At 43.7% G+C, this 18,380-nt stretch overlaps 1 protein-coding gene across 1 annotated transcript in view; it reads right to left on the bottom strand.

Annotated features, from left to right (window-relative positions):
* The window catches only part of LOC138289776 (alcohol dehydrogenase 1-like), a 260,138-nt gene that overhangs the window by 121,002 nt on the left and 120,756 nt on the right, over positions 1-18,380 (bottom strand). Inside the window, exons 4-5 of the mRNA XM_069230196.1 lie at positions 16,115-16,202; positions 12,608-12,827 (exon numbers count right to left, since the gene is read on the bottom strand). Coding sequence (XP_069086297.1) covers positions 12,608-12,827; positions 16,115-16,202 — 308 coding nt within the window. The remainder of the gene's footprint in view (positions 1-12,607; positions 12,828-16,114; positions 16,203-18,380) is intronic.

Here is an 18,380-nt window from a genome sequence, read left to right as displayed (position 1 = left end):
CCTCAAGCCTTCCTTTTGTGATTTAAAATCCTTATTTAAAAGGGCAGGCCTTAAAAATTGGAATAGCGGAGAGCTATATAAACTGCAAAAAAGCATTAAATGAACGGTTGTTTTAGGCAAGGCTCCGTCACATGGGCAATATGACAGGGACGTGAAGCAAGCACCCATCGATGGGAAGGCAACTAGGACATCCATTTTATTTATATGCAGCCTTGTCAGATAAAATCTTGATTCTAAATTATCAGTCCAATATATATATATATACATATATGGTTCTATGCCTGAAGTGGTAATTAAGGGAATATGATTCAGGACAAAATTCATGTTCAGTGCCTTCTCTATTCTTTTCTTCTCTCTATATGATAAAAAAAACTATTGGTTACTACCCCTTTAGCTTGTAAACCAATAATATCTGGGTTATCAAACAAAGGGGTCATTCCCATGGCATCAAAAGTTCTTTTAACCTATGCCACCCAAGGAATGCTACCCGCTTTGTCCAACTTTAGGCAGTCATTCAGAATTTCCCTCAAAAGGACTGCCTCTAAAGTGCACCAAGTGTTAACCCATAATAAAAGCAGGGCCACAGCTATCCAATCGTATAAGAAATCCAGGCCTAACTCTAACTGGGTAAGAAAATTTGCAGTGCTCTGGGGAACAGCTAAAATGTTATTCAGAAACTTATTCTCCACTGTCTGTAATTTCCCTAGGTCCACATACCCCCTTACTCCAGCACCATAGGCTCCCACCAATAAGCATTCACTTTTATACAATGCAATCCTATGTTTGGTAGGTGTATTGCCTAACTGTTTGGCAAACTTCAAGATTCCAGCACAAGCTGCTTTTATCTTCTGTGCTTGTTGGGAAACCAATCTGACCCATGAACTATTGGCTTTGATTAGGAGGTCTAGGTAATTAAAAAAAACAAAAAACTTTCATTATGAGGGTGTTCTCCATGTGGAACTGCAATGATCTTGTGTTCCTTGGTCCACACATCTTAACAAAGGAATTTTTTTATTTACTTTTAAGCCAAGTTCAGACAAAAAAAGTTTAAACCATTTAAAAGTCTCTGCATTCATTTGCAGTTAGAGCTGAGAGAACTGTGTCATACACGTAAAGAAGTACAGGGACGGCATAATTACTAGCATGTGGAACGTATGGAGTATAGGTGCCCAAATAACTTTCCAATGCATTTGTATAAAACAAAAAGGGGGGGCAATATACACCCCTGCTTTACACCTCTTGTAATCTTAATAGGCTTGGAACAATCCCCACATTGGGTAAAATGTACCCTAGTGGTAGTATCTTGATGTAGAAGCCTTACTAAATTAATAAGAGAAGGCTCAACACCCTACCGGGCCATAAGTTCCCATGATTTCCTCCTGTCAACTATGTCGAAAGCACAGGAGAAGTCCATATAAGCCACATGAACAGCGCCTCCCCTGACTTTGTCATACTTTCCTAAGACTAAATGTAAGTTAAAAGCTTGTACCACCGCCCCAAAGCCAGGCCTAAAGCCATATTGAGTTTGCAAAAAAAAGAGTTTGCCTCAACCCAATCCTCTAGCTTGTCTAAAATCACCAGAACCAAGATTTTTGATGATTAGTCTAGGAACGAGATTGGGCGATAGCAGGTGGGCAAGTTCCTGTCTCCCTTTTTTAAAAACAGAGACTATTATGGACTTGTGCCAGGAATTTATTAGTTCTGTCCTGATTGCAGATCTAAGAACATTTGTAATCAATGCGGCCCAAAATTATAAATTTTACTTAAATAAATCAATGGGCACCCCATCTGGGCCAAGGCCCTTCCAACTAGACGAGCGTACTATTGATTTTGATTAAGATGGCAGATCTGTACAGTCGGTTATCCACTGCTTGTTAAAGGATAGTTTCTCCACTTCACCCTCGCTTTCTTGGTTCCTGTCTACAAGAAGTGGGTAAAAAATTTGCAAAAAATGAATGGCCCAATCCTGCTCAGGAATGTGAAAGTCAACACCTGCATCCATTCTGTCTGAGAAAAAAGGATGATTGACAATCTCCCAAAATAACTTGTTATCCATGGATTGAGCAGCATTATTCAGATCCTCTTATGCTTTCGTCCTAAGCTCTTGTTTCCTACACATGGTGACAACTTTATTCTTCTTCTGAGCCTCTCTAACTTCTTCCATATCACATGTTTTTTTTAGTGTCTGTTTTTAGAGCTTCCAGGGCAGCAGTACAAACTCTACTAAACCATGTATGTGGGTGACCTTGTTTCAGAAATTTTCCCGTAATTAACATTTTGGATACTGCATCACAGATGACAATAAAACTATCTCTAATAGCCTTTGGCTTGGCGTTAAGTGACAAACAACACTCTATTTTGTTTTTTGACAAGTTAATAAGGGCCACCGGAAATCTATTGCAATTTACATTTGCCCATTTTACGTGGACCCCTTTATTAGTGCTATAATAAGATCTTGGTGGATCAAAAGGTTGGCAGGACGAACCAATAGAACAGTCCAAGATAATCGAATTATGGTCTCTAAAAGAAATGGGGTGGACCGCATACTGATCCAACTTCCGCATTAGGTCAGAGAACATCAGTAGAAAATCAATGATGCTGTCCCTTCCTCCCCAAAAAGTTTGGGCAACGGCCATAGCCCTTATCATCGTGGTCAAAATCTGACGAAAAATGCAAGTCATGAGAAAGAATAATCTGGTTAAGGACTCCACCATAAATTGAAAGATTGGCCCCAGATTCATCAGAAAATCCACAGGCTTGTGATCCACTATTTCCTGATGTTAAAATATCCAGCCCAAATTACGGGCCAATGAAAATCCCTATAATTCACAAACTCTGTCAAACACTCCCCTAATTCAGAAACAATACCTGCTGGTTGTGTTCCGAAAAGTTTAAATAAAAGTATCAAAATAATTTTAATATTTGGCAAAATAAAACTTAACACTTGAAAGTAGGGACCAGATTTTAAAATTTAAATCTCCAAGTCAGCGATGGAGCATGAGGCAAAAATAGCCAGGCCCCCTTCCCCCAGCCAGCCAAAGATGGAGTGGCAGGGATGCAATATGATTTAAAACCATCAATTTACAGAGGTTCAGGCACCCAGGTCTCCTGACAACAAATTACACAAAATTTGCGTATAAGAGTCAGCCAATCCTTGTTTTGGAGTTTTTGATTTTTCCCTACAATATTCCAAGACAAGAGGCGCAACACCAGACTATTGCTCTTACTTGGAATGCCATCCGATGGGGGGCTAATATGGGTGTACTCACAAACAGCATAGCCACCTGCTCAGCCTGACAAAAAACCTCAGCCGGGTTACTTGCTTCCAAAAGTCAATAATTTTTTGATAGATCAGATAATATGTCGAAACTATTTGAAGTTTTCAGCTGGGCCATTAAATGTTCAATTAACAGCGCTTGTCTTGCATGACAATTGGTGAAGGCTTATAATTAAGACCATCTCTACATGATGTTTCCTCTGGCCAGTTTATCACATTTTAACACTCATTCCACAAGGCCTTAGGCACAATAATTGAAAGTAATGCATTCAAATCTTTCCAAAACACTTTTGAAACTGTCACAATCCTATTCACCACTGTGTACCACTTTTCTGGCTCCTCCCTACGTTTAAAAAAATGCTTTGCTTTGTGAAAGTCCAGCAGTCAAATCAGCTTTAAGGGACGTGGACAGAAGCCCCTCCAGGCACATCCCTCAATCTGAATACCCTTTAAAATAATTCACATTCAGGCCCTCATTACGACTTTGGCGGTCTTTTCAACAGACCACCGAAGTGGTGGGCCCCAAAAGACCGCCAAATTATGACTTCATTTGAATTTCCACCCATTTATGTGCAGAAATCTGACACCATCTGCCTGGCCGATGGCGGAAGACAGGTGTTTTCTACCGCCAGCACTACCACGCCAATAGGACTCCACCCGCTGTATTACAATACATAGGGGGTCATTACAACCCTGGCGGTCCAACACCGCCAGGGCTGTTTTGGAGGAAGCACCGACAACAGGCTGGCGGTGCTTCCATGGGGGATTACGACGCGGTCGCACCCCCGGGACCCGCCACAGTGGTCCCGGCGGTTTTAATCCACCAGAGCAGCGCTGCTTGCAGTGCTGCCCAGGGGATTACGAGTCCCCCTCCCGCCAGCCTTTTCCTGGCGGTTTGAACCACCAGGAAAAGGCTGGCAGTACGAGGAGTTGCGGGGCCCCGTGCAGCTTTTCACTTTCTTCTATGCAGACAGTGAAAAGCGCGACGGGTGCAACTGCACCCGTCGCACGGCCGCAACACCGCCCGCTCCATTTGGATCCGGCTCCTGTGTTGCGGCCGGAATCCCCGCTGGGCCGGAGGGCAGAAACCAGGTTTCCTTCCGCCGGCCCAGTCGGGATCTCCTGATGGTCGCGGCGGGAGTGCGGCTGCATTGTCGGCCACCTGGCGGTCAGAGCCAAGGTCATAATGAGGGCCATAATATGGCACAGCAATTTCTTGAACGGTGGTGCGGTGCTGGCAGTGGGAAATGCTGAGACCCATCCCCTCCTGGACAACCACATCGTCAAGATGGGTAGGTGGACTGTCTGAAAGATGGGGGAGGAGGCGGGGTGTTGTGTGCATGTGTGTGGTGTGCGTGTATTTGTAACAGTATGGGTGTGTGTGAGTGCATGTGTGTATGCATGTGCGTGGGGTGTGTGTGTGTGTCTGAATGGAAGTGGAGGGGAGGGGTGTGTGTCGGGGTGCAAGTGACAAGGTGTGTGTATTGGAATGCGTGCGAGTAGGGGTGTTTGTGTGGGTGGGTGCGAGTGAGTGGGGGTGTGTGTTAGGCAGTGTGTTGGTGAGTGGGGGTGTTTGTCAGGGAGTGTGTTGGTGAGTGGTGGTGTATGTCAGGGAGTGTGTTGGTGAATGGGGGTGCATGCATGAAGTGTGTTGATGAGTGGGGTGCATATATGAAGGTGTGTTGATGGGTGGGGGTGAGTGGGGGTGCGAGCGAGTGAGGGTGTCTGGATATATGTGTGCGGTTGGGGTGTGTGTCTGCAAGTGTATGGATGGGTGGGGGGGTGTTTGCAGGTGTGTGGACATGAGGGGATTCGTGTGCCGGTGACAGAAATGGGTATTCCTGTCACCAGGTGCTTTATCAGCATGGTTTACATAGCGGGTTGACCACCGTGAAAACCCTGGCGTTTTGCTGAGTTGTAATACTGCCGTCAGTCTCACAGCTGCTGCTGGGATGGAGGTGCTCACCTCTGGCCCAGCGGTATGACAGCCCTGGCGGTACTGACGGCATTGTGTCAGCTTTGCTTCGGCCAAACTGCCAGACTCGTAATGCAGCAGTCTTTACCTCCAGATCCACTAGTTTTTTTTGCACCAATATCACTCAAGGGGAATGGCCCCTTAGGCAAGGGTTGCTCCCTTGGGGGGGCACATTATTTTTTGGCCATTTCTATTAGACCGATCTGCCCCCAGGGGGCAGAAACCACTTAGACACCAGGGATTGGTGTGTGTGTGTGCATGTTTTGTTTGGGGGGCAGCCCCTTGGGCAAGGGTCGGTCCCCATGGGGGCACATTACTGTTGGCCATATCTGCCCCCCTTGGGGGCAGATCAGCTTATTTGTGGAAGGCCCATCTGCCCCCAAGGGGGGCAGAAAGCCCACCAGAGACCAGGGAAGATAGTGGCGGTATGGCCATATCCCCACCCCTAATAAATGGGACCAAAGTTGTTCTGCCCACCGGCGGGCAGAAGGGGCAATTATCCCCATTCCACTCCCTTGGGGGGGGGCAGAAAGCCTGCTAGATGCCAGGGAATAAATAAAAAAAATTGTGGGGTGGTGGCTACCAACCAGTATGGGCATAACCCCAACTGAAGGGGGTAGCCTTCTTTCAGCTCTCCCCCGCACACTAAAACATCTTATCCCATGACAAGCAAGAGGACATTTGATTATTTGGGGTTTTGATTTTACATTTTGGCCATGAGAGCTTGTCTAACTGTCAAAATCGTCGCACTTGGAATGGTGATGGCTGCACTTTTTGGACTTTGTGACTCTGCCATGTAGAAAAATCCACAAGACGTTGACACATCTCAAAACTAAACATCTGGGTGAGTCCAGGGTGGCGTGCTGCACATGCACCCTGCACCATTTTCTTACCCACAATGCCCTGCAAACCTCCAACTTTGCTGGAAATCAAAAAATTTCCCCACATTTTTGTGATGGAGCCTTCCAGAATCTGCAGGAATCCATAACATTCCTACCACCCAGCATTTTCGCATCTACACAGATAAACATTCTGCCCCATTTATCAGCCTAAAAATGTCTTTTTACAAATTGCCATTTTGGATCTGCTTTGGTTCCCCCTCAATTTCAACATATTTTTGGCTCTTCCAAGTCACAGGCACTTGGCCCACCTACAGAAGTGAGGTATCATTTGTACCGGGAGACTGAGGGGACTGTTGGGTGGTAGGAACTTTGTCCCGGTGTGGTGATTCCACACAGAAAGGTGGGATTTTTTTTTTTTTTTTAGGCAAATTTGAGGTTTGATGATGATTCTGGGTAAGAAAACACTGGGGATCCATGCAAGTTACACCTCCCTCAGGTGTCTAGTTTTCTGAAATGTTTGGGCTTGGTAGGCATCACTATATGGCTGCTGAGCCCAGGACCAAAAACGCAGATTCCCTTCCACCCGCAAAAACAGGTAGTTTTGTATTTGATCATTTTGATGTGTCCACATAGTGTTTTGGGGAATTTCCTTTCACGGGCACCCACACAAGTGAGGTACCATTTTCATCGGGAGACTTGGGGGAATGCTTAGAGGAAGGAAGTGTGTGGCTCTTCTTAGATTCCAGAACTTTCTATTACTGAAATGTGAGGAAAAAGTGCTTTTTTGCCAAATTGTGAGGTTTGTAAAGGATTCTGGGTTACTGAACCTGGTGAGAGCCCCATCTTGGAATACCCTAGGTGTCTAGTTTTAAAAAATGCACAGGTTTGGTAGTTTTCCCTAGGTGCCGGCTGAGCTAGAGGCCTAAATCCACAGCTAGGCACTTTGCAAAAAACATGTCTGCTTTCTTTGGGAAAATGTGATGTGTCCACGTTGTGTTTTGGGGCATTTCCTGTCTCAGGCACTAGGTCTACCCACACAAGTGAGGTACCATTTTTATCGGGAGACTTGTGGAACACTGGGTGGAAGGAAATTTGTGGCTCCTCTCAGATTCCAGAACTTTCTGTCACCTAAATATGAGGAAAATGTGTTTTTGTCCAAATTTTGAGGTTTTGAAAGGATTCTGGGTAACAGAACCTGGTGAGATCCACACAAGTCACCCCCACCTGGATTCCCCTAGGTGTCTAGGTTTAAAAATGCACAGGTTTGGTAGGTTTCCCTAGGTGCCGGCTGAGCTAGGAGCCAAAATCCACAGCTGGGCACTTTGCAAAAAACAGCTTTGTTTTCTTTGGTAAAATGTGATGTGTCCATGTTGTGTTTTGGTGCTTTTCCTGTTGCGGCTAATAGGTCTGCCCACACAAGTGAGGTACCATTTTTATCGGGCAACTTGGGGGAACACTGGGTGGAAGGAAATGTGTGGCTCCTCCTAAATTTCTGTCACCGAAATGTGAGGAAAAATTGTTTTTTTTGGCCAAATTGTGAGGTTTGCAAAGGATTCTGGGTAACAGAACCTGGTGAGAGCCCGACAAGTCACCACGTCCTGGATTCCCCTAGGTGAGTAGTTTTCAAAAATGCACAGTTTTGGTAGGTTTCCCTAGGTGCCGGCTGAGCTAGAGGCCAAAATCCACAGCTAGGCACTTTGCAAAAAACAGGTCTGTTTTCTTTGGGAAAATGTGATGTGTCCACTTTGTGTTTTGGGGCATTTCCTGTCGCGGGCACTAGGCCTACCCACAAAAGTGAGGTACAATTTTTATCGAGAAACTTAGGGGAGCAGTGGGTGGAAGACAATTTGTGGCTCCTTCCAGATTCCAGAACTTTCTGTCACCGAAATGTGGGGGAAAAAGTGTTTTTTTTGCCACATTTTGAGGTTTGCAAAGGATTCTGGGTAATCACCCATCTTGGATTCCTCTATGTGTCTAGTTTAAAAAAACGCACAGGTTTGGTAGGTTTCCTTAGGTGCCGGCTGAGCTAGTTTACAAAATCCACAGCTATGCACTTTGCAAAAAACATGTGAGATTTCAATGTAAAAATGTGCTGTGTCCATGTTGCATTTCCTGTCGCAGGCACTAGACCTACCCACACAAGTGAGGTACCATTTTTATTGAGCAACTTGAGGGAACACAGATTAGAAGAGCAAGTGTTATTGCCCCTTGTCTTTCTCTATATTTTTTCCTTCCAAATGTAAGACAGTGTGTAAAAAAGACATCTATTTGAGAAATGGACTGTAATTCACATGCTAATATGGGGAATCCGAAATTCAGAGATGTGAAAATAACCACTGCTTCTCAACACCTTATCTTGTGTCCATGTTGGAAATACAAAAGTTTCCTTGATACCTATTTTTCACTCTTTATATTTCAGAAAATGAATTGCTGTATACATGGTAACGCTTTGCAAGGTGCAGCTCATTTATTGGCTCTGGGTATCTAGGGTTCTTGATGAACCTACATGCCCTATATATCCCCACAACCAGAAGAGTCCAGCAGATGTAACGGTATATTGCTTTCGCAAATCTAACATCGCAGGATAAGTTTCATAGTAAATCATGGAGAAAATGGCTGTTTTTTCACCTCAATTTCAATATTTTTTTCATTTCAGCTGTTATTTTCTATTGGAAAACCTTGTAGGATCTACACAAATGACCCTTTACTGAATTTAGAATGTTGTTTACTTTTCAGAAATGTTCAGATTTGTGGGATCCAGCATTGGTTGCTTACCCATTTCTGTCACTGAGTGGAAGGAGGCTAAAAGCACAAAAAATAATACAAATGGGGTACGTCCCAGTAAAATGCCAAAATTGTGTTGGAAATGTGGTTTTCTGATTGAAGTCTGCCTGTTCCTGAAAGCTGGGAAGATGGTGATTTTAGCACCACAAACCGTTTGTTGATGGCATTTTTAGGGAAGAAACCACAAGCCTTCGTCTGCAGCCCTTTATTCCTATTTATTTTTTTAGAAACTACATTTTTGCTGTATTTTGGCTAATTTCTTGGTCTCCATCAGGGGAACCCACAAACTTTGGGTACCTCTGGAATCCCTAGGATGTTGGGAAAAAATGAAGCAAATTTGGCATGGGTAGCTTATGTGGACAAAAGGTTATGAGGGCCTAAGCGTGAAAGGCCAGAAATAGCCAAAAAAAGGGCTTGCATCTGAGGGGGAAAAGGCCTGGCAGTGAAGGGGTTAAAGGAGGGAGCACAAGCACTGCAGCAATAGTTAGCAGTGGCAAAGTGTGCAGAGTCTAAGGCAAACAAAAACAGGATCAGCAAGAAACTGAAGGAGTAAGGAAAAATGTTTGCTGGAAGACCACCCTAAGGCTGACAGGTCTAACACATTTCATGATATGATATCACTCAGAAGGAATGTTTCAACCCTAGTAGCCATTCAAACTATCTATTACCTCTTGCAAAACCTACTTCCTAATAAAAACTAAGTTAGTTCAGTGCATAGTTAATTAGGGATGATATCACACATTGCGAAACATAGGAATAAAATAACATTTTTAAACTACAGTGAAGAGCTTTTGCTAAGCAGCCTTGACATTGTAACATCAAGACATCCTTCCTCTTCCCCCCTGAACAGAACAGATTAGGGCCCGTATTTATACTCCGTTTGCGCCGAATTAGCGTCGTTTTTTTCTACGCAAATTCGGCGCAAAACTAACGCCATATTTATACTTTGGTGTTAGACGCGTCTAGCGCCAAAGTATGGGCAAATAGCGTCATTTTTTGGCGTGAACGCCTTCCTTGCGTTAATGAGATGCAAGAAAGGCGTTCCCGTCTAAAAAAATGACGGCGACGCAAATGCGTCGTATTTATACTCCCGGGCAAAAGTCACGCCCGGGAGGTGGCGGGTCAAAAAACCCCGCATTTGCGCCACTATTTATCGCCTGGGTCAGGGTAGGCGTTAAGGGGCCTGTGGGCTCAAAATGAGCCCACAGGTGCCCTCCCCTGCCCCCAGGGACCCCCCCTGCCACCCCTGCCCACCCCAGGAGGACACCCAAGGATGGAGGGACCCACCCCAGGGACATTCAGGTAAGTTCAGGTAAGTATAATTTTTTATATTTTTTATTTTTTTTGGGTGGCATAGGGGGGCCTTATTTGTGCCCCCCTACATGCCACTATGCCCAATGACCATGCCCAGGGGACATAAGTCCCCTGGGCATGGCCATTGGGCAAGGGGGCATGACTCCTGTCTTTACTAAGACAGGAGTCATTTAAATGGCGTCTGGGCGTCAAAAATAATGGCGCAAATCGGGTTGAGGCGATTTTTTTGCCTCAACCTGACTTGCCCCATTTTAAGACGCCCTAACGCCATTTTCCCCCTATGCCGGCGCTGCCTGGTCTACGTGGTTTTTTTCCACGCACACCAGGCAGCGCCGGTCTGCTAGCGCCGGCTAACGCCATTCCATAAATACGGCGCCCGCATGGCGCTTCAGAATGGCGTTAGACGGCGCTAAATTTTTTGACGCTAAACTGCGTTAGCGCAGTTTAGCGTCAAAAAGTATAAATATGGGCCTAGATTTATTAAAAATAAATGTGGCTGAGGCTGTATTTTTGTCGAATATCTGAAAAGAGAGAAAGACTCATGCACGTGGGAAGCTCAAACACATAAAATAAGTAGACAGTTTCTTTAGTAGATGTGAATGATTTTCAGTGCAGCAGGCTGTGGCATAGTCTTGTCAACTTAAGTGCACCTAATTGAATACCTATTTTCTAATAAATTAAAACCTTTTTACAGCTGTATCCTTGACTTTTTGACTCAGGGCTTTCCTCGTTATGCTTACAAAATATGGTAGCATACTAAATGTATGGCAAATCAAATGAAGTATGAATTGAAATGTATAAATCATAATGCCGCTAAGATTTACAATTCAAGTTTAACTAATGTAAATAATATAACGGGCTTAGCTGCATGCAACAGGCAGGTTCATCCTGCACAGTTAATACAGTATCTTTGAAATCTGAGATTCACTCAAAATTTAGGGACTAATGTACTATGGGTTGAAATTGTGAGTTTCTAATTTCAATTTAGCGTGTATCACAGTTAGGAAATCGCAAATTAAAATGTATGAAGCTTTTGAGTTTCTTTTATGATTTCCAGTGGGTTGCAAATAGACCTTCCTCATGAATATTTATGAGGTAGGTCTCGCTTTGCGACCCAAGAGGAAACACAAAGATCACAGGGATCGTGGCCCTCTGGTGTCAGCAGACCATGCTCCTATGCTCCTGCTGCTTGGCTGCTTCTGGCAGCTATGTGATGTAGCCTCCAGACTACTATTAACACTCAGCACACTTGGCGACTTTAGCAAAGCCTGTAAGTCTGGCCAATATCTGACACTGCAAACAAGTCCTACTGACTTTGCCAGTGCTTCTTGCTGTATGAAAAATGTTCTCACTTTGAACAACAAGTCAAAAGAATTACAATTTGCAGCTTTTTAATCTTAGGAATACTGGGACTATCCCAATGCACTACCTTCTGCAAGAACTGGAACTGGCACCATATATAGTGCAGAGGCTACACATGCAATCCTCTTGAGAGCTAAACAAATAGACAGCAGCCCAGAAAATGGCGCAAAAATAAAAATAGGGGAGCACAAATAGAAATGATGCAAGAAAGTGAAAGGGCAGAAGCTAAGAGGAAAAAAGGAAGTTAAAGTAAAACACTAAGAAGGTAAGGTACAAAAAGGGAAAACTTGAAGGGAAAGATGCATTGCAGATCTCATGTTCCTAGATCAAAGGTAAGTTTGGGAACTACTAGTAGTGTTATACTTTGATGGCACCTAAGGAATGGTGGCACACTTACCTCAAGTAGGTCAGGTCTGAACTAAGCAACAGGGGTTTTTTTTTTGCTTCAGCTTAGTTTAAAAAGAATGTAGATTATAATTTCCTTTACAGGTTCTGTGTGCCTCCCACCACTTTCCCCTTGCTCTCGAAGACACCAATGTTGCTATTCCTCTCCCTCCTTCCTAAAAAGCAACCTTATGTCCCCATACAAATTTATTAAGTAACCTTTACGTAAGCTTTAAGTAAGTAAGTAAGTAACTTTTCCATCTTGCCTCAGTTAGACACGTCTAGATTTTTTTAGGTTGTTTGGATGGGGAACAGCCTTGCCAATGAAGTACCGAAGACAGAATCAATGGTAGCACATATGATCCTATTAGTTTGCAGCACCAACTAATGTGAGCTCCTACAAATTATGTTTTTCTTGTGGGGGCCGGTTAGTGAAATCAATGAAAACAATGTGTGTTTTACAGCAGGTAATGAGCAATTTAAATCTTCCTTTCGAAAACATCCAAAATAATACTCTTTGTGAGAGCCTCTGACTTATTGCTTCTTCTCCATCCTTTCTCAGCCATCATTGCATATGGTTCTGGAGGTAACATCACATATTGTGCCTCAAAGTGACAGAAACAAATTCATACAATGAGAGGTCAAATTAATAATATGAGGGGTCATTACTTTGGCAGCATTCGTTGCAGATCCATATCCAGTAGAAAATCCACATCCAATTAGACAAACTTTCTCCAGAGGGGCGGCATCATCGATTTTAGCCACATAAATTTCATTGACAACTGTGTAGTCTGAGAAGGTGCTGGTGCCTGCGAAATGATGAACCAGCTTCCCTTTGCAGCTAAACCTGCTGGTGTTGTCATCCATCAGTCCAGTAAATTTCCCAAATCTGAGTAGAGGAAAAAAAACAAGGTTAAATAGGTCAGGTTTTTCCAATTAAGGGCCTTGTTACGAAAAAGGCCTGAAAAACTAGAGTTGGGGTGCACGGGCTGGAAGTAATGATTCTGTCTGTATCTCCAACTCTGTTTCCAGTTATCAAGAGCTTTGGGATTCAGAATAAGGAATAACATGCTGGAATCTTCTTATTCTCCATGGGGTCCAGGATTCCGAGCCCCTTTATGATACTATTTTTCGCCTTCTTCCATTGGGAGAAAATGGCAGTGGATTGTGCACCTGCAGATTTACTCACAAGTAAATTTATACTTGCATGTAAGTACAAAAGTACACTTTATTTTCCTAGTGACTATTTCCAGGTGTAAATTTATAGCCAAGTAAAGATTTATATGTGTTGGTCCCCTGAAACCAGGGACTGGAGACATCTAATACTGAATTTACAAGTGTAAAGTTACAACTAGTAACTTTATACATGTAGGCAGAGATCTCCATGACCCGGACAGAGATTTTCATCACTCAGGTAGAGATCTCCCTATGGTAAGGTACAGGGCAAATAATACAGTAGATTTGTTATTTTTAAATAAGAAATATTAAACATATAATAATGTAAGATAAAATTGTTGGTGAACATAAATTTATTAATAGTAACGTAGAACTGTTAAAATGAAACAATACAGCACAGTGAATTTGGTGAATATATTTATTTATTGCACAGTTAATAAAAATCATTGTAATCAGTTTAAAAGATAAAAAAAGTATTAGCATTTAAAAAGTGCCGTAAAACTTAAAAAAAAAAAGTTTCTGCAGTAATTGTTAGAAGTAAGAATGATTAAAAACCAGCAATGCCGTAATGGCCACCCAATACAAGTTCTATAGTATATATCCTCACGAGGACCAGAGAGTAGAGAAAGTACCCACCGGCTCCATACCGTTCTGCGACAAGCCACTTACTGTTTTGTTGTTTCTGCACAAGATTCTGTCCGACACAACTACTTTGGTTGTTTAGTAAAGTGCTGTGCCGGTTTCTCATGAGAAGAGGGCTGTCACTGAATAATATAATCACAAAACTGATGAGCTCAGTCTTCCTTCTTGGTTATTTGTCACATGCTTTAAGAGGTGTTCAAATTTAAAAATACATTTGGCCAAATATGTCATATGTTGAGGTGTCAGCCCTTTAAGACAAAACAGAATTTTCTGATGGCATGATCTAATGCCATTCGTGTTAAAGATATATTTGAGGTACAGTTTCCACCACGGTATCAGTGCAGGGCACATACAAAGAATATGTAAATATTTCTCCTGGGAATATGCACAGAGCCTACATCTCCTGCTGTTTGAGAGTTTAAGCCATTTTGGAACTGCATCCAATGAAGGGAGTAGGCAGAGTCTGACGTGACTCCCTTTATCTTTAAAGTCTTTTTTGATAATGCAGCCATATGAGGCTGCGCTACTGGAGCCTTCCAAGTGTTAATAGTCATCCAGGAATGAGATCATAGTCTGAACTTATCTTTATCCTTACTCCATGAGAGCAGCTTGATTTGTTTATTTAATAATTGCTTGAAGAGTTTGTGCTGTAGGGTTTTGTGCCACAGGTCATCTACCTGCAAATGCTTTACTGCTAAAACAATTCTCTCTGACCATGTATTTGAGACATTTGGTGAGTTAATGCCTATTTCTTCCCAAGTCAATGCCTTTAATTAATTTGGTTGCACCTGTGTAGCAGAGAAGTATATTTTAGGAGAGCCCCTTCTTGTACTAATGCTTGCTCTTATAACCTGAATTCCTATCTTATTTGTGCTGGAGAAGAACTGTGTGGCAGGAAAAACAAGAGGTGGAAAACTTTGCTCTGGGCGATGCTCATAAAGTTGTCAAACTTCCCAGGATAGATTTCCTGACCATATGCCAGGGAGGGCAGAAACTTTACCTTGATCACCATAATGAGTGGACTCCAGGTTGGGCTTTGCAGTTTCGGAGCCAGGGCTTGTACGGGTGGAAGCTGGGATGCCATCCTTGCTTTCAAGGTGTTCAGGTGCAAGTTGTGAGATCAGCCAGATGCCAAGAAATGTATAACTGCTGCTTCTGCCTACTGGCCAATCCCCACAGAGCCATTGCTTTTTTTTATTACACGCTTGCCAAAGATGACTACCTTGGTTTTCTTCAGGTTCACTCATTTGTCTTACAAAACTGGTCAAGAGTATCTAGCCCCTTTTGGAGACCAGTGCCTGAAACATTCAGTAGGACAATGTCATCACCATATAATAATGATGTTATTGGTTCTTGGCCCAGTGTGGGAGGTTGGGAGCTGGAGGTATTTTATTGTGTTCACAGATCTGCCAAGAATAAGTTAAATAGCATTGGGGCTAGCACATAGCCTTTCTTGATGCCTCTGTCTATCTGGATTTTAGTTAATATTGGTGCCCCATGTAACCACCAAGGGATTAAAAGTCTTAGAAAAGGAGTCTAGTGAGACTGACTTCCAGTGTCTCAAGACTCTTCAGCCAACTTATAGGTCTCAAATGCCTTAGGGATCTGAAAGCTAAACAGATGATTGTCAGTCCAAGTAAGGGAGAGCGGAGAGTCACTCTCCAGAAATAGAGTTTGTAAAGGGTAGGTCCAAAGTGTGACCTGCCGCCAAAGTGGGACCGGCAGAGTACAGGGAAAAAATCAGAAGGACTGGTGGTTGGGGGAAGAGGGTGTTGGATGGGTTTTGTGGAGAGAAAGGCACACTTGGGCCTGTCTGGGGAGCCATTATCTTCTCCCCCCAGACTGCTACAGGCAGCAGGCAAGGCAGTAAAATACTGCATGCCACAGCTGCTCCTCAGCCCCTTCAGCCTTTGGGAGAGGTCCAGTGTGTCTGGGCCTTACATTACCAGGTCCTGAGATTTCCTACGCCATAATTCCAGGCCCAGAATGCTTCAAATAGCAAATTGTGATATTTAACTTGGAGTTAACGCTCCAGTTGAAATAGTGCAATTCATAATAAGGTCCTTAGTAGCTAACATACATGTGTGTGATGTCTTCAAACCAAAGACAGGAGAAGCCGAGGTGAAGATCTCCATCCTGAGATTTGTGACTTGCGTTCTGTGGTAGGTAAGCATTAGTACTGTAGTACTACATGACGTACGACAAGATGGAGTTTGTGAGTCTGTTTTTAGCGGGTACAATTAAAACCTGGAATCAGGCAGGGCGGTATCTTACATTGATATGGCTTTGTGAAGCATGTAATGAGGACATAAGAGTGAAAGTTAAGTTTAATAGAGTAAATTGTAAACAAAAACATACTCATTCTTAGCACAGATGTTGGCATATGGATGTTTGCAGCATCGACACTCTCCACACATAGGCATGGGCATTGGAATGACTTTATCACCTATGGACAGAAAAATAATTGCGTTGTAATCTAAAATTGTGGATACAGCAAACAGGTTAAAAAACAGAACTATTAACATATGTTTACCATCCATTCTGTGTGCTCGTGGGACTCTTTAACAACACACAGAAGGGAAATGTATCCCAGGAGGTCCTTCTCTGGCAGTGCCATTTATGAAGTAGAAAATAATGTATAATAACCAGACAGGTAACTAAAAATCTCCTTTTTAGTTTTCAGCCATTTGAGATGTAGTTTATCATAACACTGCCTTTCAAAATTAATTACTCATCAGTACGATACTACACTGCTAAAGGGGGTGTTGAACACGGATCTACTTGCAATATATGTTTATGCAGGCACTTGCACGATGCATGGTTGAGATGTGTGGCACAAAGCAACACAAACCATAGTGCTGACAGTTTGGCAGTTGATTCAACCACTGTGCAAATGTCTTTGAACCACTGAGTGGCAGGCCCTCTTAATTTACGTAAAGACGTTGTAACATGGCAAATACCAATAGGTTTTCATGCAAAATCAACTAAATAAGAGTGACCTAGCAACAGTGAAGTCCCAACAACAAAGACAACTGGGTGCTAGTAATTTAGCAAGTGGAACATCACGTAATATTTTAAATTGCATCTATTACGCGATTTATGCTGGGGTGGTTGTCCTTCTGTTGAGATTTGATCTGGAGGACTTAGCTCAAGTGGTAGTAAATGTTTATTTCGGAAAGATTTAGGGCCAGATGTAGCAAGCTTTTTGCATGGTGCAAACTGCGAAAATCATAGTTTACGCCATGCAAAAAGCCCTTTGCGATGCACATTCATAATTTGCGAGTCGGTACCGACTCGCAAATTGTGAATGCGACTCGCAAATAGGAAGCGGTGTTCCCTTCCTATTTGCGATTCGCATCGCTAAGCTAAATTGCTTTGTGACCGCGAATGCGGTCGCAAAGCAATTCGCAGTTACCACCAGTGTCACACTTGTGGTAACCCATTCGCAAAAGGGAAGGGGTCCCCATCGGACCCCTTCCCCTTTGTGAATGTTGCCCAAAAGGGTTTTTTCAGAGCAGGCAGTGGTCCTAAAGCAGTCACAGACATGGAGGTCTGCTGTCTTCAGCAGGCCACCATCCCTGTGAGTGCAGGGACTCGCTATGGGGTTGCAAAATGCGACCCACCTCATTAATATTAATGAGGTGGGTCTTTGCGACCCCATAGCGAGTCGCAGACGGTGTCTGAGACACCGTTCTGCATCCAAATTTGTGATTCGGAAATTGCGAGTCGCACTGACTCGCAATTTCCGAATCGCAAATTCGGACCTTGCTACATCTGGCCCTTAATTTCATAAAATATACACATCAGAAAACATTTAGGGCCATATTTATACTTTTCGACGCACAACTGCGCCAACGCAGTTGTGCGTCAAAAAAGTTAACGCAGGCTAACGCCATTCTGAAGCGCCATGCGGGCGCCGTATTTATTCAATGACGTTAGCCGGCGGAGCTGCCTGGTGTGCGTGAAAAAAAATGACTTACACCAGGCAGCGCCGGCGTAGGGGAAAATGGAGCTTGGGCGTCAAAAAATGGGGCAAGTCAGGCTGAGGCAAAATTTTCGCCTCAACCCGATTTGCGCCATTTTTTTAGACTCCCAACCCCCATTGAAATGACTCCTGTCTTAGCAAAGACAGGAGTCATGCCCCCTAGCCCAATGGCCATGCCCAGGGGACTTATGTCCCCTGGGCATGGTCATTGGGCATAGTGGCATGTAGGGGGGCACAAATCAGGCCCCCCATGCCACAAAAAAAAAAAAAAATACTTACAAGGACTTACCTTAATGTCCCAGGGGTGGGTCCCTCCATCCTTGGGCGTCCTCCTGGGGTGGGCAAGGGTGGCAGGGGGTGTCCCTGGGGGCATGGGAGGGCACCTCTGGGCTCCTTCCGAGCCCACAGGTCCCTTAACGCCTGCCCTGACCAGGCGCTAAAAAACGACGCAAAAGCGGCTGGACGTCATTTTTTTGGACCCGCCCACTCCCGGGCGTCAGTTTTGCCCGGGAGTGTAAATACGGCGCACATGCCTTGGAGTCAATTTTTTAGACGGGAACGCCTACCTTGCATATCATTAACGCAAAGTAGGTGTCCACGCTAAAAAATGACTCAAACTCCATGGACTTTGTCGCTAGA

This window comes from Pleurodeles waltl, chromosome 1_1 (assembly GCF_031143425.1).
Source record: "Pleurodeles waltl isolate 20211129_DDA chromosome 1_1, aPleWal1.hap1.20221129, whole genome shotgun sequence".
NCBI lineage: Eukaryota > Metazoa > Chordata > Amphibia > Caudata > Salamandridae > Pleurodeles > Pleurodeles waltl.
The sequence above is the reverse complement of the archived record's forward strand: the minus strand, read 5'-3'. Positions and strand labels throughout refer to the sequence as shown.